We start from the raw sequence: 27,863 nt of genomic DNA, 5'->3' as shown, positions 1-27,863 counted from the left end.
CAAAGGTCCCTAGGAGTCAAATAGCATGAGAGGGGGTGCTGTGTGTTAGCTACTGAGAAGAGTCTTCTCAGTGACTGACTGACCTCCTTTCACTCTGATTGGCTCTAATCAGGACAAAAGGAAAATGACTCTTCTCAGTGGCTAACACACTATGTTTTCATGCTGATTGGCTCATACATAGGGACCTGGCTGGGACCCTGCTCCCAAAAAAGTAAGGGCTTTACCACCACCACCCCACAATCCTGAACGACTATACCCCTGGAGGAGAGAGACAAATGCCTACTCTCCCTCCACTGGTCCCAGAAGAAGGAGGAAGAAGATGCTGGAAGTGAGGCCAGCTCCCTGAGGGCATCAGTTTACAATGGAAGGAAGACAGGTAGAGTAACACAGGCAAGGACAGGCAGTCTAGCCAGCTGGAGGACCATCTCTCTATCTCCCCTTAGGAATGCAGAGAACCAAACAGGAGTTGCTCTTGCCACACTTCCATCACTTACGACCAAAACCTCAGCAGGCAGCAAGGGGTCATCTTGCCTTATGAGCCTGTGAAAGGAGAGAGTGGAGCCAAGCGCCTGCGCATTTGGACCCAGCCTAGCACCCGGTCCTGCTCGCCACACAGTGGGGCAACAGAGCAGCCCTGCTGGGTCCACAGGGGCTGGTCCTGCACTCATCCAGACTCTGCTCGGCATGGTGCGTCTCTCACTCTCTGTGCAGCGCAGGCGGCTGTTGTTCTTAAGGGCATCACTAGATTTCTCGATTCAAAGGGCTAGTGGACCAGTAGGCGTAGTCCGCCCGTCCTCGTTATTGGGGTAACGCCCGACGTCCCTTTTATGGCCCCCCCGCCAATCTTCGCCGGGATGGGAGCCTCCTGCGCTTCTACGGGGGCCGGTTACGCCCGGGCGGCCCGGGCAGGCAACTTCCAGGAGGGCCTGGAGGCGCCTCCTATTCCAGCTGAACGTGCACGTGCTGAGGTGACGCGCCAGCGGGGTGTCCGAGCCCCTGAGCGTGCACAGAGAGTCTCTCCTCCGCTTCGCAGCGCTCCCTCGGGGGCTCCCCGCAGCCTGGAGGGGCGGTGGCTTCCTGCGCGGGAGCCCCTCCCCGGGCGGGGCCAGGCCTGACCCTCCTCCCGCCCGCCGGTTCGGCCGGCCCAGCTGGGCGCCCACGGGCTGCCGGAGCCGCCCCCTTCCTGCCCGGCAGCGCCCCAGCCAGCGGCCGCCCAGACTGGCCAAGGCGAGCGCAGCGGCGGGAGCGGGAGCCGAGCGGGGCCGCCGGGTAAGTCCACCTCCGACGCGCGCGCCTTGTCGGGGATCCCTCGCCGCCGAGAGCCAGGCCGGACCCTCTGGGCAGCTCTTTGCCCGGAGGCTGGCTTGCGAGGTGGGGCAGCAGCGGGGCCTGCGGTTCACGAACGCGGCCTCGCCTGCCTCTTGCCGCTCCTCCCCCGCTGGCCGCCCCGGTGGGCTTGGAAGCCTTGGCGCCAGTCCTGTTACCTCTTTGGCCCGTCCCGCCCGTCCCTCCTGACGGGCTGTAAAGCGCCTGGCGCGCGCCGCGAGGAGCCCCGAGAGTGCGAGTGGCGGCGCTTGCCCCTCCGTTTGGCGGGGCTCCCCTTCCAAGCAGCACCTGCCCCGCCTGTGAGGCCTCTGAGCCCCCGGCGCGGCCCCGCTCGCTCCCCGGTAAGGCCAGGCGGCGGTGAGGCGGGCGGGGAAGAGGGGCTGGCCGGAGGGTGGCTGTCACCCCGGGGCTCTGGCAGTCGGGCCGGAGGGTGCCGGGCTGGGGACTCTGCTGGTGGCCTCAACGGCGTTGGCCCGGCAGCCTCTCCTGGTCTGGCGCTGGTGAAGGCGGGGGCGTTTCAGGAGGCAGACGGAGCCGCGGAAAGGGGGGGGCGAGCTGCATGGCCCGGTCCAGTTGGCTATGAAGGAGGCGGCTCTGCTTCTCTCCTGCGAGGTGAGGACGTTTTCCTCTCTGCTCTGGCTCTGGCTCTGAGAACTGTGCTGGAACCCCTTGTGGCTTTTGGTACAAGGGAAATATTTATTTATTTATTTATTAAATTTGTATACCGCCCGACTAGCATAGCTCTCTGGGCGGTGAACAACAGATCAAATACAAAATACAATAAAATCCAATAAAACATACAACAAAATAATCAATTGACTCCCCGCCCCTAGAAATGCAAGCGCCAGCTCCAGCTGGTTTTATTCTACAAAGGGTTACAAATCTCCTGGCAGCCTCTGAAGATGCTATTTCTTTATCTGCATGATATTTATTGAATCCACAAAACATGAAATAAATCTGCAGGTATTAAACTTCTTCATCTCAGTCCAGCCGGTAACAAAGCAACGGAGGTGACCCGCCGAAATATTCGTGTCGCCCAGAGGCTGGGCAAATAGGCATGTCTGGACTTGGTGACAAAAAGTCTGCCCCCAAAACGCACACAGCCTCCCTTTTTGCCTGAAATTGGTGTGTGGGTCCTGGGAGAGTCATTTGAGCTTGCTGCTACAAGGAGGGCTTGGAGTGGTTTCCTCCCAGGGATGTCCTGCTAGGAAGGAAGGCAAGGAGGGGATTCTCTAGCCCAGGCGCACAGAGACAGTCAAGCCGCTAGTCCATCTTTCTCAGTCCTGTCTACACTGAGGGGCAGTGGCGCTCCAGGTTTCAGGCAGGGGACATCCCCGCCCTCCCTGAAGGTACCCGACTGGGGCTTGAACTTGGGACCTTCTGCATGCACAGCAGAGTCTCTCTCGCCGAGTTTCGGCCTTTCCCAGAGTGTGTCTGTGCAGCCAAGAGATGGGGTTGGGGTTGGGCAACTGCAGGGTAAGCTCCTTTGGAGACGCTGAGCTCACCAGTTGGGCTCGGCTAAGCCGTGCTGCTTCTGCCAAAGTCATGGTTTGTGGGGAACTCATGTTCCTTCTGGCCAAGTGGGTCGGACGGGGCGGGTTGCCTGGCAGCGGCCCGGGATTTCTCCTCCTGCACATAGAGATCTCTGTGCCAACCCACAAAGAAATGGGTTGGGATTTGCCAGGACAGAGTAGGCTTACTTCTGGAGCCTTCCAGCAGCTTCTTCACCAGTGGAATCGCAAGATGCAAGTGCCCCTTTGCCCAAGCCAGGGCAATGCCACAGAGGGCTTGCGAGAGACCCCTGTGTTTGTGTAGGGAGTGTAGCCCCCTCACCTTTGTATACCAAGCAGATGGGAAAAGGCAGAGAAGTCCAAGAAATGGCTGGCTGGAGGATGGACCCCCTTTCCTCCTCCCAGCCAGGGCCAGCCTAAGGTCAAAGGAACAGTGGGGGGGGGCTTGCGTGCCTGGCCTGCACAAGGGAGATGGCCAGTGCCTTCAAGATGGCCAAGGTTGCTGTCTCCTGTCCTAAGCAGGGGCAATTGGGGGGGCTTTGCCTCGTGTGTGTGTGTGCGGGGCCCTCTTTTAGCCCCAGCACCATCCTAGTTGCCTGGAATGTCTGCATTTCCATACATCATGGTGCACTGTGGTGTAGATACCCCTCATTTGTTCTGTGCTTATGGTCAAGACAATGGGAGTTAGTGGGCAGACAAGTACACTAGAACTCTGGGCCATGCAATGAAATTGACTGGCAGGAAATTTGGAAATAAAGATCCTCTCCACATCATACATATGAAATGCCCTGCCACAAGATGTGGGAATGGACAGAGACATCAGCTTACATGTTTTAAAAAAGAGGGCTAGACAACTCCATGGAAGAGGTCTATTAGTGGCTATTGGTCATGATGGCTATGTAGAACCTCCATATTCAGAAGCAGCCTACCACTGAAAGCCAGGTGCAGCAAAAGGAAAGGGCTGTTGCCCTCAATACCTGCTTTTGTGGGCTTTCTGGAAGCATCTGGTTGGCTATTGTGGGCAATGGGCAGCTAAGCTAGATGGAGCCATCCGACCAGCAAGATTCCTTTTATAAGACTCCTGCCTTGATTCCTCACAACTTGGCTTCCTGTTTCTGATTTCAGCTTGCTCTGTTTGCCAGTGTAGGGGCTACACTCCCTACATAAGCATGTAATGTGACATTTGGATTCAGACAGGATTTCCTGGGATGTGAGCTGCCATTTCCTTCCCAAATTGCCTTGCAGCCCAGTTTTTGCGGACTCTTCAGCCATTTGCAGAGATTGCTGGGGGGGTGAGAGAGGAGAAGCTCCTCCTCCACTCTGTCCAGACCTGGGCTCAGCTTCACTTGACCTGACCATCCTTCTCTCCTCCAAGCTGGAGCAGCAGGACAGAGCCTCCCCTCTGAGTGAAAGCTGCTGCCTCAGTGGGAAGGCCATCACAGTGTTTCCCCTGGCCAGAGGCTCTTTCCTTGAGCTGGATCTGCCTACGGAGCAGATGGAGGGAGAGGCGTCCACTGGCAGGGCCCAAGGCACAGAACCAGTCCTTACCTGGGTCCAGTGGGGCTGGCCCTGGGTAGGTCTGCCCCTCATTCTTTTTGGTTTTTTAAAAGTTATTTATTTCATGTATACCCCACTTTTCTGTCATGGAGCTCATGGTCCGTCTGTCCCCCATTTTACCTTCACGAGAAGAACCCTGCAAGGTTTAATTTTTTCTCTAGTGGGGATGGGCTGAAGAGAGATCTGGATCGACTGGTAGATCTTTGTGTGATTTGCAAGGATTTCTAACTCTCAACAATAGTAGCAACAAAATGACACACACACACACTTTATACTGCTGAAACAAAGGTTTTAGTTTAACTGAAGTGAGTTTTTGTGTGGAAATTCTGTGAGCTCTGTGCAGTGCTCAGAACAAATTTCAGGACTCAGATTTCTAAGTGTGTGTGTTGGATATATGCTGGTCTCAAGAGCCTGGATGCAGACCATCCTTGAGTCCTGTCCCCTGACTCCCCCCCCCAGGGCACTTCTGTGGGTGCTGCCAGTTGGGGTCATGCAGTTGGTTGGCCTCCTGCAGAGACCATCTTATCAGGAGGTCTGTTCTGCAGAACATAGGAAGCAGACCTTTAGTGTTATGGCACCTACCCTTTGGAATTCCCTCCCCTTAACTATTAGACAGGCACCATCTCTGTTATCTTCTTGGCGCCTGCTGAAGACCTTCCTCTTTCAACAAGCCTTTTAAGTAGAGGCATTATCTCAGTTTCTCTGTGTTGGAATTGCTTTCTAATGCGTTTTTAAAGCTTTTAAAAAATGTTTTTAAAGATGTTTTGTTTTAATATGTTTTTAAGGGTGTTTTGTTTTAATATAAAGTCTGTTTTTATGATGTTTTAGAGTGTTTTTAGTGCTTTTGTTTGCTGCCCTGGGCTCCTACCGGGAGGAAGAGCAGGATATAAATAAATAAATAAATACCTTCCAAGTGTTCAGAGAACAGACCTTTAATATGTTTACTGTCCAGATTCTATGAGAGGCAGGGTGGTTGTTGGTTTGGCTAGGATTAAAACCTCATGCAGGTGCCAGCAACAGTGGCATTAGTGGGTTGGGCTCTACCTCCAGTGTGGAGGCAGTAAGTGCCCCCGAATGCCAGTTGCTGGAAATCACAAATGGGGAACATTCTCTTGTGATCGGGTCCTGCTTGTGAGCTTGCCATTGGGCCATCTGTTTGGCCACTGTGAGAACAGGACGCTGGACTAGATGGGCCCCCTTTGGGCTCTTCCTATGTCCTTATGTAACCTTGGAAGAGATCCTAACGGGCTGGGAGCCCAGAGGCAATGCAGCTGAAGGAAGCATGGGGGCGCTGGAGGCTGCCGTACTTGGAATCAGACCAATGGGCCTCCTAGCTCCGTGCTGCCTGCACTGTGGCAATGGCTCTCCAGGGCTCCCAAGAGGAGTCTCCCCCAGCCCTGCCTGGAGATGCCATTGTGGACTGAGTGTGGGGCCATCTGCTTGCAAGACAGGTGCCGCCACCCTGAGCTCTGACCCTTCCCCATGCAGGGGAGCCACAGAAACGGGAACCAAAGGAAAAGGCAGGTCACAGGGCCCTGAGGGAAAGAGCTGAGACAATGGGCCAATGTGGGGTGGAGGGCTGGAGTCTGTCCAGGTTGTTGGCCAGTTCCTTGGCTGAAGGCTTCTAATCTAATCTGAGGCGAAGAAGACCTCAGTTGTCAGCACTAAGCAATGCCCAAGAGCCACATGTGCAGGGAGGTCTGCGGAAGCGGCTGCTGATGGTGGAGCACCCTGTGTCTTGGGCGATGTGAATGTTTTCTAGTGCTGGAATGGGCTTGGCAGAGGAACATGACACAGAAGCCAAACAAAAACTGGTTTGCTGGTTTGAAAAGGGCTTTTTTCACACACAAAAGGCTCCTTTGCGCCTCCTTCCTGCCGTGGCAGAACATTTTGATTGTGTATTTCAGGCAATGCAGGTTTAGGTTCTTGTTATTGGCTTATAAGCAAAAAATGCTCTCTGGTCAGGCCTAAGCCACAAGCATAAACTGCCTTGGCTTCACCCCCAGGGCCATGGGGGGAGTTGTGGTTTTTGTGAGGGTGGTGCTGAGTACTGCAGTGCACCTCATGGAGTTTGCACGACACCTTGTTGGGGCACGTTGCTCAAAGCACAATTTGCTGCAGGAAATCCTTTGGTGCAGAAATCATCTGTCTCCCCACCCTCGCAACTGACCCCAGGGGAACTCTTTTGTATGCCATGGTTGGAAATCAAGTGGTTCCAAGAGGGTCAGTTTAGCTTTCCAGGAATACAGCCTTGACAAGGGACCTAAATGCATGTCTTTCACAGCAAGGGGACAGAACTAGGTTTTGCTTTGAGTTTGTCAAGGGTTACTAACAGTTTCACATCTCTCTGTTTCCCAGCCCAAATGTCAGGACAACCTGGGAGGTTCTTGCCTTGGAAAATAAAGGGGCATCTGCTCTCCCCCGGGAAGGATGTGCTCTGTGTTTAGCTGGCGACAAAGGGGCATCCGTACCAGAGCCCCAAATGTTCATCTCTGCCCAGAATTAGAACAGGATGTTGGAGAGCAAAGGGTGGCACCCAGCTGGTTCCAAATCATTCACAGGTCTGTGGTTCATCTGTTGCTCCAGTGGTCCTTCTGCCTGCTTGGATGATGCTGGCCAGGGTCACAAGGTGAAGGAGTCCTATGCCCCGCCTCCATTTTGCCCACAGGCACTCATCCTGGCTCCACCTGGCTCCCCTCCTTCCTGCTTCCAGAATTGGGGTCATTCTGGTCTGCCAGTTGATCCTGAGGACATGTTTTCTGTGCATGTTTGATGGTCAGAACAGACAGCTGTTCTGAATCTGCAGCTGCCTGGTGTTTAAGTAGATGCCAGATTCCTTTAGAGCCTCTGCTCAGCTTTGATATACAGTATGTCAAGAAATGAGTGTGTCTCTGTGAATGTGCAGAGTGCCTTCCTCACTGTTGAGAAATTACATCATTAATATTTATTAAAATGATGCCCTCAGTGAAGGCGATGCTTTACAGCATAAATAAGCAAGAAAAGCGAATGGTCTCTGCCCAGAGGAGTATACAGTCTGAAGTGTGATGGTGGGGAGAGGATAAGAGAGGAACAAGGGGTGAAAGGCAGCAAAGGCAGGCACAGGCAGGCACTTGGCCTCCTTGTGGTCTGGCGTGGTGGGTCGAGGCGGTGTCAGTGGGGATGGTGGTCTTGCCCCACCACGTATCTTTTATATTATGGCTGATCACATCACCCCTGCAGAGGGCTGGGCTGCTTCTTGGCCAGACAGGTCCCAGTTGCCTCCCACCCACCCAGCCCCACAAGATGGTCTCTCTCCCTCTCCGTTACCACCCCCTCCCCCTGCCCATTCCCTGTGAGCTCTACTTGCTGCCCTGGACTGCTGTTACCTTCCCCCCCCCCAATTCTTCCTTCTGTTCCTGAAATGTGCTGAATACAGTTGAAGGAAATGCATTCCAAGAAGGTGCCTTCCCGGTTGGGTTGGTCGGCTGGAGGCAGGGCCATTTCCTTTCCTTCCTGTGACCGTGTGTGTGTGTGGGGGGGGGGAGAGGAAGCACACACTCTTCAGGAGGAAGCGGGGGGGGGATGTGCTTGGGAGGGCTTGGCTTTTGGTTCTGGACCCCTCTGGGTCTTCCCTTTTTGGTTCGGGAACCTTCCCAGCCTGCAAGTCCTTCTCCGCTGATTCATCTGGCCGATGCTGCTAACTCTTTGAGTCTCCTTGGTTATCCCTTTGCCTGCTTTCTCTCCCCCTCCCACCTCCTGTCCTGCCTTGCAAATTGGCCCCAAAGTACAAGCCAGTCTGCCCAGGAGTTTTTGTTACACACCGGGGGCATTTTGGCAGAGTTTGGGGTAGGGGTAGGGGTATGGAGTCCATGTTGAAGTGTGGCACATAGCAGGAAAAACTCTGCTCTGGACCTATGTTCACAGAAGCGGGTTAACTCTAGTTTATGAAGCACTTGAACTCCTGCGCTGTTCTCGCTTGAGGGCTTTGCACCTACATGTTCATCCATTGATGACTGACTGGCATGTATAAACTGTGCCGTCAGAGGAAACTGCCAACTGTCCTCCCAGCATCCTGCACCTAAGTGCATGTGCGCAGCTGCCGGACAGCGGGTCTAAAAGTGGGAAGAGAGCAGACGTGATGTCAGGAGGATGGCGAAACACTTGCACATTAATAAAAAGTCCAGTGCAAATGTGAAATCACCCAGAGCTGAAGAAGCTCATGAGGCCATCACCTTGCTGAAGGTAAGCAGGTCTGTGTCTGGTCAGTGCTTTGATGGGAGACTCTTTGGGAACCACATTTGTGCCTTCACCTTGGGTTTCAGGATGGAAGGCAGGCAGGATGGAAGCATCAGAAAATAAAAATATATCAGCCGTTGTCACAAACAAATTGCCTCGCTTTGCTTTGCTACTCAGCCAACCTTCTGGCATTCCTCAGTGTTTGCATTGAGACTTCTCTGGATTGTTGCAAGGGATCTCTGGAGTCATCTAGTCTGACCCCCATACAAAGGCCAGTCTAGCTCTATTCCACAGCATCCCAGCAAGCATGAGGGGAGGGAGCTACAGTGGATGCTTTGCTTAGCCTCCTGGCTGTTCTGCAGAGTTGCTGGTCCAGGCCTCAGCTGTCCTCCCTCCCCCCCCCGCCAGTTTTGCTGAGCCTACAGAATGCTTGGCATTCTCCCACGTTCTTGCAGCGATGTGGGGCTGGTGACGATGTAGCCACGAGCAGAGGAGAGAGAGGCCTGGACAAGCCGCTCATTGTTCTGCTCTTGGAGTGGGAGCAGATCTCTCCATTGTTTTTTTAATATTCAGAGTTTGGAAAGGGGCAACAGAGTTGAGCAGAAAAGACCATCACCCCAGCTGCCCCCAGAGGACGTCTCCTCCTTGCACCCACAGCCCCAGAGGTGCCCCCCCACCCTGTCCCCCCATCCTGTCCCCCCATCCTGTCTTCGCTGGCTTCACCTGCTTGGCCTGAAGTGGCCGTGGGGAACATCAGCGCCTGGAGCCACAGGTGACCCTCCAAGCCTTGTCTGGGAGTTGGGGCTTTCCCCTCCTAGAGTGCTTTTGCCTGGCTGCCCTGTCTCCTTGGACTCTGGATGGAGGCCAGAGAATGTGTGGAAAAGAGCCTACTGCACAGAGGTAACATTTGCATTTGTTGCTCCACCCACTTTTGCCTCTGGCCCCTCCCACCACTGGCATGAGAAGTGACTGCTGCCCTCAGGCTGAAGGTTAGGCCGCTCCTGGCCTAAAAGGGTTCAGGGGAGTCCCTTGTGTGGCCTCTGTCAGACATTGGCAGGGCACACATGCACCCAGACAAGGCTGTGGCTTTGCTACTTGCTCTGGCTGCAGTTTTCAGTGTCTCACAACCGCGTTATTGGGTCTGTGCGTGTGGTACAGCTGTGGGTTTAAGGCTGTAGTCCTGTGCTCACTTACCTGGCTGGGAAGAAGCCCCATTGAGCCCAATGGGCCTTTACCTCAAGGCAGACATTTAGAGCATAGCATCATGACTGAAAAAAGGTCCATGGCTCAGTGGCAGAACACCTCCTTTGCATCCCAAAGGTTGCAGGCTCAACCCCCAGCAGCAATTCCAGCTGGGGCTGGGAAAAGACTCCTGCCTGAAACCTTGGAGAGCAGCTGCCAGTCAGTGTTGACACTACTGGACTAGATGGACTGAAGATCTGACTCGGTGTTGTTGTTGTGTAAATTTGTATATTTGTTAGCAGAGAACATCAACGGTCTGAGCTGCGTGTGTGCCAGGGTATGCATTTACCTAAGAGAGCAGGCTTTTACCCTGCATTTAGATCACTGAGACTTGAGACTTAGTAAAATAAGAAAAGCTACTTTATTTATAGAAATACATAGTAGATAGAAAGGCATACCTAGTTCTAACTAACTAACTAAGTTGGAGGCGCAATGCCCAGGCTTGGGAGTTGACCTCATGGCTCAGGAGAGAGAGAGAGAGCAGAGACAAAGATGTCTCCTCTCTCTCGAACAGTCGAAGAAGAGAAGGGCGGAAGAGGAGGGGCAGATAAGCTTCCCTAAGATGGAAGGAAGTCAGTCAGAGCATCCCAAGTAAAGGTAGTCAAGCCTATCCATCTGGAGGACCCTCACTCTATCTCCCTTCTGGAACAAAAGAACAAAGGAGGGGTTGCTTTTGCCGCACTTCCAACAGGTATAAGGCAAGTCTCTATGTTCTTAAACCCCAAGAAGGTTTTTTTGGGGGGGGGATATCATTATTTCTACTACTTTTCTGGGCTGTAATTTTACACACACCCCTTGCTGTATTCCTTTGTCGTTTTGGTTTCATATTTGTTGTCCACTATGAGTGGTTACTACCTGAAGGGTGGGACAGCAGTTTTCTTAAATAAGAACAGTTTTAAAAAATTATATTCTTTTTGGAAAATGGAGTGCTCAGCCAAGTGGACCAGTGGCCTGGCTCATCAGGAGATGTCCAGTACTGAGACCACATACATAAAACTCTCAGAATCTGCCTTGCTGGACCAGTCCAAGATCCATTCAGCCCAGTAGTCTGTCTCCAGCCACTTAGGCTTCCAGGGAGTTCTCAGAGGGAGCCCTGTTGCTTGTCACTAGGCGCCTGGTGGTCCTTACAAGTATACTGCTTCTGGACTTGGGGCTCCATATTGCTCTTCATGACTAATAAGCAGTGGCAGGCCTACGCCTGTCCTTCTCCTGCTTTCCTTTGTCTGATCCAGGGTTGGGGAACTTCATGGGATCACAAGAAGTTGCCTCACATGTACTGCGTCATCTGGCTCCATATGGTCTGCACTGACAGGCAGTAGCCTTCCAGCGTTTCCGACTCCGGGGCCTTTCCTAGCCCTGCCCGGAGGGGCCACTGGAGTTGAGGCAAGGACCTTCCCCGTGCAACACAGATGCCCCACTGTAGCTCCCGTCGGCCCCAGGTGGCACGGCCAATGGGTCAGGAATGGTGGGCCCTGCAGTCCAGCAACATCTGGAGAGAGCCCCCCCCCCAGTTCCCTACCTCTAGCCTAGCCCCCTTTTTTCAAGCCATCCAAGCCAGTGGCCTTGATAAGTGAGTTCTGGGGGAACTTGCATGTTGTCCCTGAAGTGCCTCCTTCCTTCTGGCTGCCTATTGCCAACCAATCCATTTGTCACACTTTCCTTCTCCATATGATTTCGTGCCTCTGGGATCCTTTAGTCCTGATTCTTGCATTGGGTTACAATGCCCCCTTCTTCAGCCAGAAGCATATGCTGGGTGTTTGGGCCCAGAGTTCACCCTGTGGTGGTACCTGCTGGCTGGCTTAGCCCAAATGGAGGGCAAGAGACCAGATGTTTGTCACACACCCCCTTTTCACACTCTGGCTATGAATGTAATGAACAGAGAGTTGGCTTTAGGCAGCGTTGGGTTCTGTCCTGGGCTGTCCGTGAGGAGGTGTTTAGGAACCATTCCCAGAATGCCGGCTATGCCCATGGGGGCTTGGCCCAAAGCCTGCGTCCCTTTGTCTCTCTGGGCCTGGGAATGTGCGGCATGGTGCCTTGACCTTTCGGGGAATGGCGTGGCGTGGGTCCTCAGAGTCCGGGCGTGGGAATGAAAGGCACCCATCCATTGCAGCCTGAGATTCCACCAGGGGAGGGAGCATGGACCTCGGGGATGCGCCTCTGGTGGTTGCAAAGAGCACTAGCAGGAGCTCTGGATCGCTGGGCAGAGAAAGGTGAGCGGCCCCATGGTGCAACAGTGGGGCAAGAGGAAGGGGGAAATGAATGCTTGGGGGAGAAGAGGGAGGACTCCAAGGGGCTATGCCTCCCTCTCCATACCAGATGTTGAGGCCTAATGGGACGGACAGCACCTCTGGAGCTCCCTGGGGCACTTCAGGGACTGCCTTCTGCCCCCAAGTGGATCATCCTGGGAGACCCTCCACCTTCAGAAGTGAGGCAAGCAGGCAGACCCATGATAGGGTCTTTCTTGCTGGGAATGGTGTCTCTAGCAAGGCTCCGTTGCCACTGTGCCTGATGCCTTTTCTGCACCAGTTGAAGGTCTCCTTGATGTGCAAGTCCTTTAGATGCAGAGTTTTGTGGATTTTTAAAATTCAGCTCTTCCTCTGCCCACTGCTGCTGTTTTATGCTGCTTTTTTATGGCAGCCTTCACCAACATAGCACCTTCCGGATGTTTTGTGCTACAACTCCCAAAGCTGTGCTGGCTGGGAGCTGATGGGAGTTATGGTACAAAACATCTGGAGGATGCCAGGTTTGCAAAGATTGTTTTACACTGTCTCTTGGTTTTGGTTTTGTATTTGTTGACCACTCTGTAAGGTTATTGCATGAAGAGCAGGATTGTTTCTTTTAAAAAGCAGCAAAGTAAAATCTGTTTGGAAAATGAAGCGCTGAGCCAGGCGGCCACTGGCTGGTCTCAGCAGGACAACTCTGCTGTTAATACGTTGGTGTGGGGAACCTTTGGCCCTCCCGATGTTGCTGAACTACAACTCCCATCAGCCCCAGCATGCATGGCCAATTCGCCAGGGGTGACGGGAATTGTAGTTCAGCAACATTGGGAGGACCACAGGCTCCTCACACCTATTGTGGGAGGTTGCCAGAGGTGGCTCCTTTATGAGGCCCATTAAAGCTGGTAGGGTGCAAGGCAGACAAATCTAGTTCATGGGCCACAATTGCACTGAGAATTCTCTTGCAGAAGTCCCATTTTTGTGTGTGTGTGTGTGTGTGTGTGTGTGCGTGTGCAGAACTTCCCAGTGTGATTGATGCCCGTTAGTTAGTAAGGGCAGGAAAAGTGCCCTTTGGGTTTCCCCCTTCAGGCACCCACATGTCTAGGGCCAGCCCCAAGGGTTGCAAGATCTCTTCTCCTGCTTTTTGCAGACTTTGCATCAACCTTCGCCAACTGGGTGCCCCTTAAATGTTGTGGACCTACTGTGCTGGTGGGACTGATGGGAGTTGTGGTCCACAATATCTGGAGGGCACCCGGTTGGTGAAGGCTGCCTGGCATGGTCTGCCACCTCCCTTCTCCTGGCATCCTGTCCAGTGCTGCTCACCTGCTGCCGAAAGGCTGGCCACTTCCCAGGAAAGAGGGGAGGGGAGGGGAGGAGCAGAGCACCAGCCTCAGAGCAGCTACTTGCAAAAGCCCAGATAACTAACAGCGATTTCTTTCCACAGCTGCAGAGACTTGACTTCCAGAAATCTGTGTGTTCAGGACAAGGCAGCAAGGCCCTGTAAGTAGCTGCCCACCGGCTCCCCCATGCTGTCACAGCCCCCTCCAAGCTGTGCTCCCCCTTTCTGGAGGCTTGGCTGCTGGAGAATGCCGGCCTGCTTGGGAAATCATCCTTCTGTGGGGGAATCTCTCAAATTACGCTTCCAGTGCAGCGTTTGCTTCTGTGGTGACACAGCTATGCCCTCTTTTTCAGATGGGCAGCAAGTGACTCGGTGGCCCTGCATCAAGTCCATGGCCGGGTTGGAACTTGAACTCGGTCCTCCTGGGCTCAAGCTTATCCTGCTGTCTCTCTGAACGTGTTGCAGGCCACCGTCCTCCTTGCTGCGCTGTCATTCTTTCTCCACTCCTTCCTGACTCCTGCTGACAACCTGTAGGTGTGCGTGTGTGTAGAAGTGCAACTGAGTTGTGTTGTTTCTGGGCGATGGTGTCTGTGCTGCCCAGTTGCAGTAAAGCATCTAGTTGCACCGGCAAAACCAGTGCGGTCTCAACCCCTCTCCAGCCAAGAGGCATTGTGTCCCATGTTGCCAACGTCTGACGCAGGGGGGGTGCATTGCTGCTAGAGCTGAGGGAGGCCAACTCCCATCCCCTGGGGGGTTGCATCCTAGTGGCAGGGACTTTGGGGTGCCTGGGAGCTGGCAAAGTCCTCTTCCACAACCTCCTTTTTTCCTGCCCTGCAGCCAGCTGAGTCGAAAGGGAATGAACAGCCCTGAACCCGCACAGGCACGCCCCCGCACCGGTCCCCAGGGGAAGCTGGTGATGCAGACCAAGCTGTAAGTTTAGAAGGGTTTTTTCATTTTTTCTGGTTAATTTGAGGAGGGGAAGTTAGATAGATGCGTGTGAGAGGGAGGGGAATGACAGGGAGACACATTCTGGGTGGGGGAGGAGGGTTGGTGATCTGTGTGATGCTGGATGCCTGCGCATGGTGTCCCATCCAAAGCATGCTCCCAGGGTGTGTGGAGTTGTGTGGATGGATGATCTCTGAGAGGAGGGAGAATGAAGCTGGCTCTGGGCCTGTGGGTGCACAGGAGGGTGGGCATAAGAACATAAGAAGAGCCTGCTGGATCAGGCCAGTGGCCCATCTAGTCCAGCATCCTGTTCTCACAGTGGCCAACCAGGTGCCTGGGGGAAGCCCGCAAGCAGGACCCGAGTGCAAGAACACTCTCCCCTCCTGAGGCTTCCGGCAACTGGTTTTCAGAAGCATGCTGCCTCTGACTAGGGTGGCAGAGCACAGCCATCACGGCTAGTAGCCATTGATAGCCCCATCCTCCATGAATTTGTCTAATCTTCTTTTAAAGCCATCCAAGCTGGTGGCCATTACTGCATCTTGTGGGAGCAAATTCCATAGTTTAACTATGCGCTGAGTAAAGAAGTACTTCTGGCTCCCAGTAGTTCCCTCCAATCTCTGCCAAAGGATTACCTGTCCAAAGGGTCCTGTCTGGGGATTGTCCTCCTGGGAAGGCTGGGAGGAAAGGAATCACTAGCAAAGAGCTCCAAGAACAGCTCCCACTCATGTTCTGCAGGCAACGAGCCAGGATGGGTAAATGAGCTGGTTTCAAACTGATTTAGGTGTGTTGTGTAGATGCGGCCTCAGCTCTGGCCACTCTCGGTCCCCTTCCAGGCCCCGAAGGAGAAGCGTCATGCAGCGCTGAAGTGGGTCCTCCAGAGGAAAGGTGAGGGCCGACAGAGTGAGCGCAGTGGAGGGGGAACAGCCACAGCCTCTTGCCCCAGGGAAGATGCAGGCACAGCTCAGTGCTATGGAGGTGAGAACAGAGTGGGGATCGTACCCGGCCTGGCGGCGCTACGCATCAGGGCAATGTGGCTTCCTAAACCAGAGAGGCCATCTTGGCTCAAAGCTCTCTCTCTGTGACCGTGCCCAGGGGGTGGCTCTGGATTGGGGGCTGGGGCCTGTAGCTTTGGCAGTCTGGCTCGCAGTGCAGAGAGGGGCCCTGCTTTTTGCTGCTGCTTCTGCTACGCTTTTGCCGAAAGGCTGTTTGGGCAAGTGCTGGGCAGGGAGGCCTGGGCAGGAAAGCAGACCCAGCATTAGGAGCCACCACTGGAAGTGACCCTTTTGGCACCGGGTGCAAGGCCAAGGCTGCACTAGTGTAGTGCTTGCCACACCACAGAGTTGTGGCTGTCCCCATATGTTCTTGGGCCCCAGGACTCGTCTTCCCTCACCGTTGGCCTTGCTGGCAGGGGGTGCTGGCAGCTGCAGCCCAGCAGCATCTGGAGAGCCACAGATGTCCTCATCCTTGCCTCAGAGGAATCAGTCCTCCACCTTGCTCCGCCCTTTCTCTCTCAGGCAGGCTGTTGACTTTCCTTTAAGAACAAAAAATAAGAACACATAACAGTTTTGCTTATAAATGCCCATCCTTTACCTTATGCCACCCTCTCCTAAATTTTAAAAACAGGATATTAAAAGAGTCTTGGGTAGGAGTTATCTTCTTGATGCATTTTTGACATGGAATTTACACTGTGCCCCCGGACAGAAAGAGTGTGCGTGCGTGGGAAGCAACCATGCTATCAAGCCACAGCTTCTAATCTGAAAAACTCTATGCCTGTCCTTACTGAAAGTTTATCAAAATGGGGGGGGGGGAAGAGAGAAAACACCAATATTTGAAATAACATGCCACCCTAGAAAGTTCTAATGCTGCCCTGGTCCTTGTCTATATTTTCTTGTCATGATTTCATTGGATCATCTGCTGTTTCTATTTTGTTTTGAGCTGCCCTGAAAGTAAGTAGAAGTGCGTCAGTAATTCGCTTGCACAGCCACAGCGCAGCAGTGTTGATGGCTGTGGATCACTGGCTGGCTGTAAACAGTAAACACATTGCTGGGAATCAAAGGGCTTTCATTTGAGGTATCTGTGTCAAAAAGAACAGTAACTGTCTAGGCCCAGAGCAAGAGTGGTCTGAGCATGCCTGAGGTGGTTTGTCCTCTGAAACAAGGCAGCTCCAAGCCTGGTCAGTCCATGGGGGCGTGTCCCCTTGATAATGCCCACAGGAGGAGGCGGAGGAGAGAGAGAAAGCAAATGCAACCAGCAGAAATTATACAGACGCAGTTCTGCTCTGAAGTGGGGTGTTGCCTTCCCCTGCAGGGTAGCGGACAGATGGGGGCCCGGACGTTGTCCAGGGTGGGTGGCCAAGCAACGTGCCCCCAGGTCCCACCCAACTCTGCCCTGGTTTGGGATCCCCAGGGCTGTGCCCAGAGTGGGCTGGGGATTCTGGGCCACCCTTCTCTCTGCTCTCTTCCCTACAGAGAACAACAGAGACGTCTGAAGTGCTGGAGATCATTGTGGAGACTGAAGCAGAAGCCGGGGTCAGCGGGATGCTTGTAGCTGCCGGAGGGAAGGGGGGCCTTTTTGTCAAAGATGTGCTGAAAGACTCACCGGCCGCTCGGGCGCTGAGCCTGCGGGAAGGTGAGGAGCCCCAGAAGGGAATGGGAGGGGAGCACAGCCAGCCGCCTGGTGCGGAGTTAGAGTCGGGGGTCCAGGTCTGCAGGGCTTCAGGCTGGGGACATTCCCCACCCGCCTGGAGATGCTGCTGTGGGCTGTGTATTTGGCATGCAAAGGCTGAGCTCTGGTGGAGGGCGGGGAGGTCTGAAGATCGGGTGCCTTGGCCACCTTGCGCCAGGTCAGGGCCCCCAACATGAGCCGTGGCCCCTTCCCTGGCTGCCTTCTGCTCGAGGAGGAGCGTCTTCTGCTCAGTGCCACTCGCTGCTTGTGGCTCTTTGGAGAGCAGAGTGCTGGCCCAGGGAGACGCGGTTGCCTTCAGGCCCACCTTCTAGCATCTGTTTGGCCCTGTGAGAACCAGACGCTGGACCAGATGGGCCTCCGGCCTGTTCCGGCTTCAGGGCTCTCCTGGTGCTCTCGGGTGCTGTGGAGTGATAGGCCGTGCCTTCAGCCTAGGCAGAGGTTGGGGATGCCACCGCTGAACAGTGATGGAAATATTCTCTGCATATTATCTTTTGTTTTTATCTTTTAAGTTCTTTTATTCTCACTCCCTCATATGTGTAGGCACATATATACATGTGTGTTTGTATGCTATGCAGAATGTATTTTAATTGTATTCTATGCATTTTAATTTACTGTAATGATTGTGTTTTTATTGTGTATTTTATTATATATGTGTGCAATTTTATTGTAGTCGCCCTGAGTGTCCTATTGTAGGGTAGAAGGGAGGGATAGAAATAAATAAATAAATAAATAAATAAATAAATAAATAAGGGCAGGGCCAACTCTATTATTTCCTCTGTTTCAGGGCTCAGCTTTTGCCAGGGTCAAAGTTCAAGCTACAAAAAACTCAACCTGACTGTGGCCTTTGCCCTGTTTGATAATCTATCGCTTTCCTGTATGGCTGTGACTTGCTAGTTAGAGCAGGGCGAGGGGCTCTGCAGAGCTCTGGCTTGGTTGCCAAGCCCCTCGGTGGCATTCTAGGTCCCTTTCCTGCTGACCTTCCCCCCCATTCCCCGCTCTGCAGGTGACCAGCTCCTGAGTGCCAGAGTTTATTTTGACAACATGAAGTACGAAGATGCCTTGCAGATCCTCAAATGTGCCGAGCCGTACATGGTCTCCTTCTGCTTGAAGCGGACGGTGCCCAGTGCAGATGTCTGTCGCAAGCCTGGAGCCGCCACCTCTGAAGTGAGAGGCCCAAAAGCCAAGATGGCCAAGCTGGTGGGTGGTCTGAAATTACTCCTGGGCCTTCCAGTGATAGCTTGCCTCTCCCCAAGAGAGGACACAAAGAGAGGCCTCCTGCCTGTGTGTGTGTGTGTGTGCATGTGTGTGTGCATGTGCTCCTGTGTGTGTGGTGGTGGGGAGGTGATTAGGTGTGGTGCTCAGAGTTTGTTTGAGGGCTCCTTCATACATTGGGTGGTAACAGATGCATGCAGGATGTGATGACAGCTTTAAATAAATGGCTCGATAAATTGCGGAGCTGCCAACAGCTCTTAGATGTGATGCCTCCATATTCAGAGGCAGTCTACCTCTGTGTACCAGATTCAAGGGGAAAACAACAGTGGGAGGTGGCCATCCTCTCTCCCTCTCCGCCTTCCTGCCCTGCTTGTGGGTCTCGCAGAGTGCCTGGCCTGTTTAGTCTGATGCAGTAACTGCAACTACAGCATGCTGACAGTGAAGCTCCCTGCAAACAAACGCTTGTCCTCTTCTCCCTCTCCCCACAACCTGCATTCCCCTCCAAGGAGCTCAGGGTGGCATACAGGGTTATGTCTAGCCCCACTCCCTACCCCCAATTTATCTCTGCAACAACCCAGGGTGATAGGTCAGTTTGTTTTCTTTCATTGATTACATTTGAATACCTTCCATATAACTGAGTTTTGTTGTTGCTGTTATGTGCCTTCAAGTTGATTTTGACTTATGGCGACTCTATGAATCAGCGACCTCCAATAGTATCTGTCATGATCCACCCTGGTCAGATCTTGTAAGTTCAGGTCTGTGGCTTCCTTTATGAAATCAATCCATCTCTTGTTTGACGTTCCTCTTTTTCTACTCCCTGCTGTTTTTCCCAGCATTATTGTCTTTTCCTTTCTGGAATCAATCCATCTCCTGGATGGTTTACAGACCATTAAAAATACAAAACACAGTACAAAATTTAAGTGATAAACTGTAGAACCCATTACAAACAAATCAAAGCAGCTCAAAACAGCACAAACATGAAAACTAAAAACCATTTTGAACCAGCAAAGGAAATAAAGTAATGCAAGGATCTTAAAAGATTAATATAGATGAGCTCATTTTAATCAACAAAAGGCCTTGGAGGGTGGAAAGGTCTTTGCCTGAACCCTAAAAGACAGCAGTGTGGGAATTAGGTGAGCCTTTGGGGGGTTTCATAGGTGCCACCCCACCAGCAGGGAGGCCCCTCTCCCTCCTTTCACCTCCTGGTTCACCTCCATGAGGTGGGGGAAGCTGGAGAAAGGTCTCTGGTGGAGATGACTGAAATAATCCCCACACACACACAATTGATGTCCAAGGACTCAGGAAGGAATGACCTTTTATCTGGGGAGGGTTGGGCTGAGAGGAACCCAGTGTCCCATACAAGTGCTTCTGCAGGCAATGCAAGCCAATATGCTTGTGGGCTTCCTGGGGTGGGGGTCACATTTGGCTGGCCACTGTGAGAGTAGTTTCCTATAGCCAGAAGAACACATAGCAGTTAAAATGCTCTCTGCTTAGAAGAGTGAAGTATTCCGAATTTCTGAGTTCTTTTTGGCCAGAGGAAGAGCCCTGTGAAATATAGAGGTTTGTGTACTCCTACACCAGCCTAGGTTTATCTGGCAAAAAGAAAGAAACAAGAGTCCCCCCCCCCTTGGTGTGCTGATGAGATGTACCTTCCTCTCGTACTGGCATCCTGAGACTCACACAGCACTTGCTTCTTTCCACAGAACATCCAGAGCCTGGTACCACTGAAGAAGAAGAAGAAGCAAGTGGCCAAGGGCTTGGCCAAGGGCCTTCAAGAGGCGGAGGTGCATGGGAGTGGGGACCCGGCAGCCAGGAAGCTGGAGAGCGCGCCTGTCGACGTGGAGTTCTTCTTGCCCAAGTTCTCCAAGTTGCGCAAGGCCAAGAGCGCTGGAGAGGTGGCCTTTGCTGAGCCCAGCCCAGACATCTCTCCACACTTGTCTTCTCTGGAGACAAAGCGGCACAAACTGAAGTTCCCCAGGCTGAAGGTCAAGGAAGCGGCGGCGGCAGCAGCAGCACAAGCAGAGGGAGGCAAGGGCCGGCTGGGAGTGGGCCTGCCGAAGACTGTAGTAGAGATGACCGCGGGAGGCAAAGGGGGAGCCCAGGGGAAAGGCTACCGTTTCACGGTCCCCTTCTCCAAGGTGAAGAGAGCCAAAGGAGGGGTGGGGGCCAAGGGGGGCGCTGGGTTCCAGGCCCCGCAGGTGGAACTAGACCTCCCCTTGCCTAGAGTTGGTCCTGGGGGAGAGTCTCCCAAGGCCAGCCGCAAAGGCGAGGGCTTCAGGATCCAGGCACCACAATTTGGACTGCCCAAGGTGGAGGCTGTCCTGCCCCAAGTCAGCACAGTGGGGCTGGCGGTCCCAGAAGTTGGCCTCCAAGCTGGACTAAAGATCCCCGTGGCTGAAGTGTCGGCTCCTGAGGTAGACGTAGACCTGGGCTTCCCCAGAGTGGCGGGTGCTGCCCAAGAAGTTGCCCCTAAAGGGCAAGCCTTCAAAATCAGGGTCCCCAAGTTTGGGGTCTCTGCTGAGGAGGCAGAGCTGACGCTGCCTACCCCAGACCTCCAAGTTCTCCTGGGAAAAGGCAGAGCAAAAACTGAGGCACTAGAGAAACAGCTGAAGCCAGGGCTGACCATGTTGCCTTCTCTGGAGGTGGGGTTCCCCTCAGTGGGCCTGGAGATTCCCCTGCCCAAGGGGAATGCAGACGTGGAGCTCCCCAAGCCGAGAGTGGGGGTCCCAGACATATCTGTAAAGATGCCCTTGGTCAGCCTACCCAAGCTGGGCTCCAAAGCCCAAGAGGAGGGGGAAGGTAAATTGCCGCACGTGGAACTGGGAAGCCCTAAGACAAAAGACAAAGGCCCCAAGATCCAGATACCGGGTTTGGGGATCTCCCTGGTGGAGCACACGCTGGAGAGCAAAGAGGGTGCCACGGTGGCCGTGGAGAGCAAGGCAAAGCTCCTGGACGTGAAGGTGCCATCCCTTGACATCTCAGCCCCCAGAGTCGGCGATGTGCAGCTTCCCAAGCCCATGGTGGAGCTGGCTGTTAGGGTGAAGGCAGAAGAGGCTGCTGAAGGGCCCGGATTCAAGTTCCAGATGCCCCAAGTGTCACTTCCAAAGCTCGACCTCCCTGCCAAGGCAGCATACTCCCCACCCCAAATGCCTGCCAAGTTGCCAAAGACAGGAGGTGACACTGGAGTGAAGGTCAGTGTCCCAAAGGTGGATCTCTCCTTACCGGCGGTGAAGTTGCCAGATGTGCGTCTTCCCAAGGTACCCGTACCAAAGCCAGAGCTGGACATTTCTGTGGAGAAGCCCAAGGTGGAGGTGGCTGGTCCTGTGGCTCGGCTGAGCTTTCCATCAGCAGCTGTGCCAGTGCTTGACATTGACTTGCCCAAAGTTGGGGTTGAACTGGATTTGCCAAAGGTTGAAAGTGAGCTTGTGATCACTGAGCAGCCACCCCGGAGCCACGAGGTCAAGCTGAGGGTGCCCACGTTTGAGACAATGAGCAAAGACCTGGAGATAGAGATCAGTGTGCCCAAATGCCAGGTGGACCAGCCAGAGTCAAGTGTGAGGACCTTGGAGGGACCAGATGTCAGTGGGATGGTAGCCAAAATCCCCAAAGTGGACCTTTCTCTTGGGAAGGAGCTTCCAGCGGCTGAAGGGGAGCGAGTGGGAGAGATTGGCCTGGATCTGCAGGGCAAGCCATTACCAAAGATTGGCCTGGAACTGGAAGGCCCCCAAATGAAACTGCCTTTAGTAGAAATCCCATCTGTAAAGCTCCCAGACGTGGCCATTGAGAGTAGCAAATTCCTGGAGGCCGAGTCCAAGATGAAGTCACCCAGATTTGCCCTCCCCAAGTTCAGCATTTCTGCCCCCAAAGCCTGGAAGGCAAGCCCAGACCCAGAGGCATCAGTGCCCGAGGCCAGGGGCCCAGAAGCTGCCGAGAAAGGCTCAAAGTTGAAGATGCCAAAGTTTGGGATCTCCTTCCCCAAATCAAAATGGGGGCTGGAGGTGGAAGGCCCCAAACTAGCTCTCGGTGTTGAAGGGAATGCGCCCAAGGAGAGGGCTGTTGCAGCCCTTGAGCCTGATGTGAGAGTGGGTTCTCCCGAGACCAGAGTGCAGCTGCCTGCAGTGGACGTGGACATCCCTGTGGTGGACGTGGACCTTGGCCTCCCTAATCGGATGGCAGAGTGGCCCAGTGAAGAGGCTGCAGGTGCCCTCCCTGAGGTTGGCATTGGTCTCCCAGATGTCAAGGTCAAAGTGCCCAAGTTTTCATTGCCCAAATTTGGAGGCAAAGACAAGGAGGGTGGCCTCGAGTTTGAGAGCCAGGAGGGCAAGCTGAGAGAGAGCAGAGAGGCCCTGGCAGGAGATCTGGGCACAAAGATGCCAGAGAAGGAGGCCAAGGTGTCCAAGTTCAAGATGCCGTCATTCAGCATCATGCGCAGAGACGCCCAGGGGACAGGCCCAGAAGTGGGCGCCAAGGGCAAGCAGGTTCCTGGGAGCCCGAAGGGGAAGCCACAGGGGCCCTTTGCAAAGATGCCGAAGCTGAGGCTGACCTCTCCCAAAGTGCAAGTGGAGAAAGGGGAGGTGATGCACGCTCGGGCCCCAGATTTGGAAGTGAAAATCCCTCAGGTTGAGCTTCCCAAGATTGGCCCCAAAGGGGCCAGAGCAGAGGCAGGGCTGGTCATGGGCTCAGACAGCCCCAGCCTCAAGGTGAAGATGCCATTACTGGAGATCGCTGTGCCTGGCACCAAACCCGACGGGGACCTGATTGTGGAGAAGCCCGTGGTGGACGTTTCAAAGGCCGACCTCAGAGGCTGTGAGGGGGAGCTGAAGATCCCCAGAGTGCCTTCCATCGGCATCTCTGCCCCCAAAGCGGAGCTGGATGTGAGCCTGCCCGCAGGCAGTGTCAAGGAATCCACGCTGCATGGAGCAACAGACGCCAAGGTCACGTTGCCACTAGTGGAACTGCCAAAGTTTGGGAGGGGTGAGGAGGTGGAGGTGCAGCTGCTTGGAGGGAGCAGGCTCAGCTTTGGAGGGGAAGGGGAAGCGGAAGCCTCCATCTTGCCCCCCAAAATCCGAGTGCCCAAAGTGGACATCTCATTGCCCAAAACCCGGCTTTCAGACGTGGAGCTGCCCCTGACTGAGGAGGAGGTGGCCGCAGAAGGGAAGTTCAGGATGCCTTCAGTTGGGCTGCTAAAGTTCTCCACCCCCAAAGTGAAGGCCCCTGAGGTGGAGCTTGATGTGAGCTTGGAAGCTGGGAAGGTGCCCAGGGCCAAAGCCAGCGCTCCATCGGTCAGGTTGCCCAAATTTGGGGGCTCCAGCTCATATAGGGAAGGAGAGGCCGAGATGGATTTGCCAAGAGTCCTGCAACTTGAACTGAAGGCTCCCAAACTCAGAGAGAGCACAGAGATTCCGAGCCCTGAAAGTGGGGCAAAAGAAACCAAGCTCAAGATGCCCTCTCTGCCCATCACCTTTGGCCTCGGCAAGGCAGAAGCAGAAGCCAGGATGGGACCTGACGAGAGCAAGTTCAAGCTCAAACTCCCATCCTTGAGCCTCTCCAAAGCAGGCGCCGAGTCAAGCACAGACACCCAGCCCCTCTGCCCCCCTGCTGAGGGGGTGGATGTCTCCTTCAAAATGCCCCAGATTGCTTTGCCTGACGTGGGCTTCTCTGTGGATCTGGATGGGAAGAGAGAGGCCAAGGGAGAAGCAGGAAGCGTGGCAGGTCTGGAAATGGATGTGGGAGGGTTGGAAGGCAGGCTGAAGGTGCCCCAGATCAAGATGCCAGTGCTTGAGGTGTTGGACCCCAAGGGGGACACCGGCGCCCCAGTACCTGCTTCTCAAGGCCGGCGGGGCTCAGGTGGAGGAGAGCAGGAGGGGAAGAAAATGGCCTTCAAGATGCCCGGCTTGGAGATTTCTGCCCCAGGCCTCGGAGCTCGTGCTGACTACGAAGTGGAGGAGGCCCAACTTCAGCCCTGCGACTCCCAGGAGCCGGAGGGGGCTGGCAAGAGTGGCGGTGCCGGCAGTGAGGGGTGCAAGGGTGCAAGGGCCCAAGGGGAGGCCTTGGATGCCAATGCAGGGAAAAAGTACAAGGTGAAGATCCCCAAGTTTGGGCTCTCTTTGCCCCGAACAGGACCAGAGGGTGGGGAAGGCATTGCCGGGCACGAGGCGGAGGCCAAGGTGAAGAGGCCTGTGTTTGGCCTGGGCAGGCCCAAGGGGAAAGGGGCAGAAGGCTCCTCTGGGCTCCTTGAGGGAGAGGAGGAGCCGGACGGCACCCAGGGGCTGATGGCCAAACTCAAGTTGAAGCCCACCTTTGGGCTTTCTCTCTCCAAGGCAGGGGCCGAGGTCAATGGTGAGCTGGAGGAGAGCTCCTCCAAGCTGAAGGTGCCTAAGCTGGGCTTCTCCACGGCAGAGGGGGACGCTACTCAGGCCAACGGGGAGAGGGCGGAGGCTTCACTGCCAAATGGGGCCCAGGACACCAAGAACAAGCTGGGCAAGATCCGCCTGCCCCAAGTGGAGCTCTCATCCCCCTCTAAGACAGACGAAATGGACCCAGAGCTGAACCTCAAGCTGATGAGGGCAGAAGAGGCCAAGGAGGAAGGCCATGGGGCGGGGGGGGGAGGAGGAGGAGGCGGCAGTGGCAGCACCAGCAGCACCTTTGCTGCCCTCAAAGTGGCCAAGTTCAAGTCCCCCAAGATCTCCTTCTCTGGCTTCAAGAAGCGCAATGGGGAGGGGGCTCCTGGGGCAGTGGTCTCGTCTGCTGCCCGAACGGAGATGGCTTCTTTGGAAATGGGCAATGTGGGCACCAAGGGGGAGAGGTCTCCCAAGTTCAAATTTCCAAAACTGGTGCTAAGCCCCAAATCCCATGGGGTGCTAGAGATCACTCCTGAGCACCGTGATGACACAGGAGAGGGTGAGGGAAGGTTGAAAGTCAAGCTGCCCTCGGTGGGTTTCTCTGGGGAGCTCAGCTCTGAGGGGCAGATCCTGGCGAGGGGGGAGGCCCCGTGAGAGCTGCAGAGGGCAGGGGAGGTGATGGTGCCGGCTACTGTGTGAGTCGGGCAGTCGCTCGCCCCCTCCTGCACCCCTCCTCTTCCTGTGTAATGTTTAGTGCTAACCATGAATGAGGGGGGGCAGTCCTTGGCAAGGGAGTGGGAGACGCAGCAATCAGGTGCACACCTGACGGGTGCCTTCCCCTCCCACCTTGGAGGGCCAATGCATCGTCAAGTCAGGTGTGGTTTCCTTGCAGCAAATCTGTGTGAATAAATTATTCACTAGCCGTTCTGTCTGTCTGAAAAGGCTTATCCCTGTGCCCCCCCCCTCAAAAAAGGGCCTGGCAAGCAGTTCCCCCCATGCCTTCCTCCTCCCCTCTCAGCTGCTCTTGGGGGGGGGTCCCATGGGAAGCTGTTCAGTTGTTTCCTCTCTTTGCATTACTAAGCTTGTCTACTAATGCACTGAGAACAGGTTGTTTGGAAGCCAGACACCATTTTCCCCACACCTTTTGATGTAGGTTAGAAGTGGGGATGGGGAGGAGAGGGAACAGCACCTTTTTGGCGGAGGTCATTCAGTGAGGAGATGTTCTCCATCAAGTGGCATTGAAAGTAGCAGAGAGGAGCATCTCCCCCTTGCAAAAGAGGGCTTTAGGGGGCATTTCCCAGTGTGGCATAGTGGTTAGAGTGCTGGACTCCGACCTGGGAGACCAGGGTTCGAATCCCCACAGAGGCATGAAGCTCACTGGGTGACCTTGGGCCAGTCACTGCCTCTCAGAGGAAGGCAATGGTAGACCCCCTCTGAATACCGCTTACCATGAAAACCCTCTTCGTAGGGTCGCCATAAGTCGGGATTGACTTGCAGGCATTCCATTTACATTTTCCCACAGAGGCAGGCGAGCTGATTACAAGGAGTCCCAGCTCACTTGAGCTGATCAACAGAGGTGCCCAAAGGAGCCGTCCCTGGAGAGCTTAAGCCAGGCCTTCCTAACCCGACATGTTCCAGGTGTTTTGGGCGGCCATTCCCATCCACCCCAGCGTCATTTGGCCATGCTGGCTGCGGCTGTTAGGAGTCATAGTCCAAAACATCTGGAGGGGAGCAGGTTAGAGAAGGCTCATTTAAGCAATTCCACTGTGCCCAACTGCCTGGCAGTGCCTCCTTTGCCAGCCCCCTAGCCCGCCCACCCCCACAGTCACCCCCCTCTTGAGGAGGACCTCTGTGGCTCTCTTGAGTCAGAAATGTTCCCTGAGGAGGACTGTGCTTTGTGATTTTTAAGGTGCTCTTCAGATTGTTTAAAGATGAGCTGGAACTGGTTTTTGGCACTTTTGCAGGCCTCTTTGATGCAAAGTGGAACCATAAAGGACGGACCCCATTTCTGGTTCCAAGATATAAGGTGCTCCCTTGACCTTGGAAGTCCAGTTCCTGCCCCCCCCCCGAAATTGGTGTCTCCCTTCCTTCCAGGTCTCCCTCTTGTCTTTCCTCAAACAGAGAGGCAAACCCACCCTTTTCTAAGGGGGCTGTGGAGGCAAACTCTTCCCCAGTTTTCTCTCACCCCCTTGCCTTCATGGTGGTGGTTTCACCAGCAGCCCCAATTTTACTTGAATTATAGAAGAGGTCTTAGGCCCATGTTAGGAACAAGAGCTCAATTGTGATGCGCACACACACCCTCTGCCTTAATTCTAAATGCGCATGAATTGATTCTAGATTTTCAATTGTAAAATAGCTCATTAGCTCCACAAAGAGAGGCCCACCCCCCTTCTGTCGGGCCAGGAGGGGGTGTGGGGGGTGCAGTGATCATGCCAAGGCATTAACACTTAGGGCAGAAATGGGCTTGGCAGGGTGGGATTTGGGTCACTAGTCTGTCAAGTGATGGGAGTGGGTGCAGGAATAATTTCTTGTTGCTCTGAGATGTACAGAAATCTGTTATCCTAATTTTTTAACAACACAGGCTTGCTGTGATAGGCTTCCACTTTTGCCACTAAAAATTTCCAGTAACTGCCTCTGTGCTGATTGTATGTTTAATTACTTTTTTAAAAAAATCAAGATGTTACAACACTGTATCGCTGATACACTCTACTTACTGCTGCTTTTTTCTATTCTGGGTCTGAATAAAAATTAATCTGTGGACTAACTTTACTGCTTTTGTGTAGTCCTTTCCGTTGTGCTGGCTGAGAGACACTCCTGTGTCTTAGTTCATTATGCAACAAAGGATGCTTCTCCCTCAGTGAGGTGCATGGATGGGCTCCAGACCTTGTGCACATCATCTGGAAAGCAGCCAGAGAGCTGCTGGTTGTGATACGTTCGCAGAAAGTGATATATCCCTGAGGATTCCCAAGTCTGCAGGGCCTGGTTCTGCATGCAGCAGTTGCTATCCACCCTCAACTTCCTGGTTGAATCAATAAAATGAAGCAAATTAATAATCAGCAGAAACTGCAACCATGTGTAGAAGCCCTTTTACATCTCCGTCAATTAGAAGTGGACCTGATGTCAACCATTGTTGGAGGCAGGATACCCAGGCAGTGAGAGAGGTCAGTGGATTCCACAGACAGGTGTACTTGTGTGGGGTCTTGGTGGGAGTCTTAGACCCTTTACTTCTTTGGGAGCAGGGTCCCTATGTCTCCAGCATCATACAAGTCAATCA

The 27,863-nt window shown here is 54.1% G+C and overlaps 1 protein-coding gene across 2 annotated transcripts; it reads left to right on the top strand.

The window, feature by feature from the left end:
- The first annotated feature begins 1,112 nt into the window (after positions 1–1,112).
- Positions 1,113–27,344, top strand: PRX (periaxin). Of its 2 annotated transcripts, XM_061597849.1 has the most exons (8): positions 1,113–1,269; positions 13,512–13,567; positions 13,760–13,940; positions 14,244–14,336; positions 15,185–15,326; positions 16,820–16,979; positions 18,040–18,233; positions 19,952–27,344. In XM_061597849.1, exons 5-8 carry the CDS (start codon positions 15,300–15,302, stop codon positions 25,241–25,243), a joined length of 5,673 nt encoding a protein of 1,890 aa, XP_061453833.1. In that variant the 5' UTR covers positions 1,113–1,269; positions 13,512–13,567; positions 13,760–13,940; positions 14,244–14,336; positions 15,185–15,299; the 3' UTR covers positions 25,244–27,344. The 2 variants fall into 2 exon arrangements, with proteins under 2 accessions (XP_061453833.1, XP_061453831.1); XM_061597847.1 differs by lacking the exon at positions 13,760–13,940.
- The last annotated feature ends 519 nt before the right edge of the window (positions 27,345–27,863 follow it).

The sequence above is a fragment of the Rhineura floridana genome, chromosome 15, assembly GCF_030035675.1.
Source record: "Rhineura floridana isolate rRhiFlo1 chromosome 15, rRhiFlo1.hap2, whole genome shotgun sequence".
In the NCBI taxonomy this organism is placed as follows: domain Eukaryota; kingdom Metazoa; phylum Chordata; class Lepidosauria; order Squamata; family Rhineuridae; genus Rhineura; species Rhineura floridana.
Note: the sequence above shows the minus strand (reverse complement) of the source record. Positions and strands in the feature narration are given on the sequence as shown.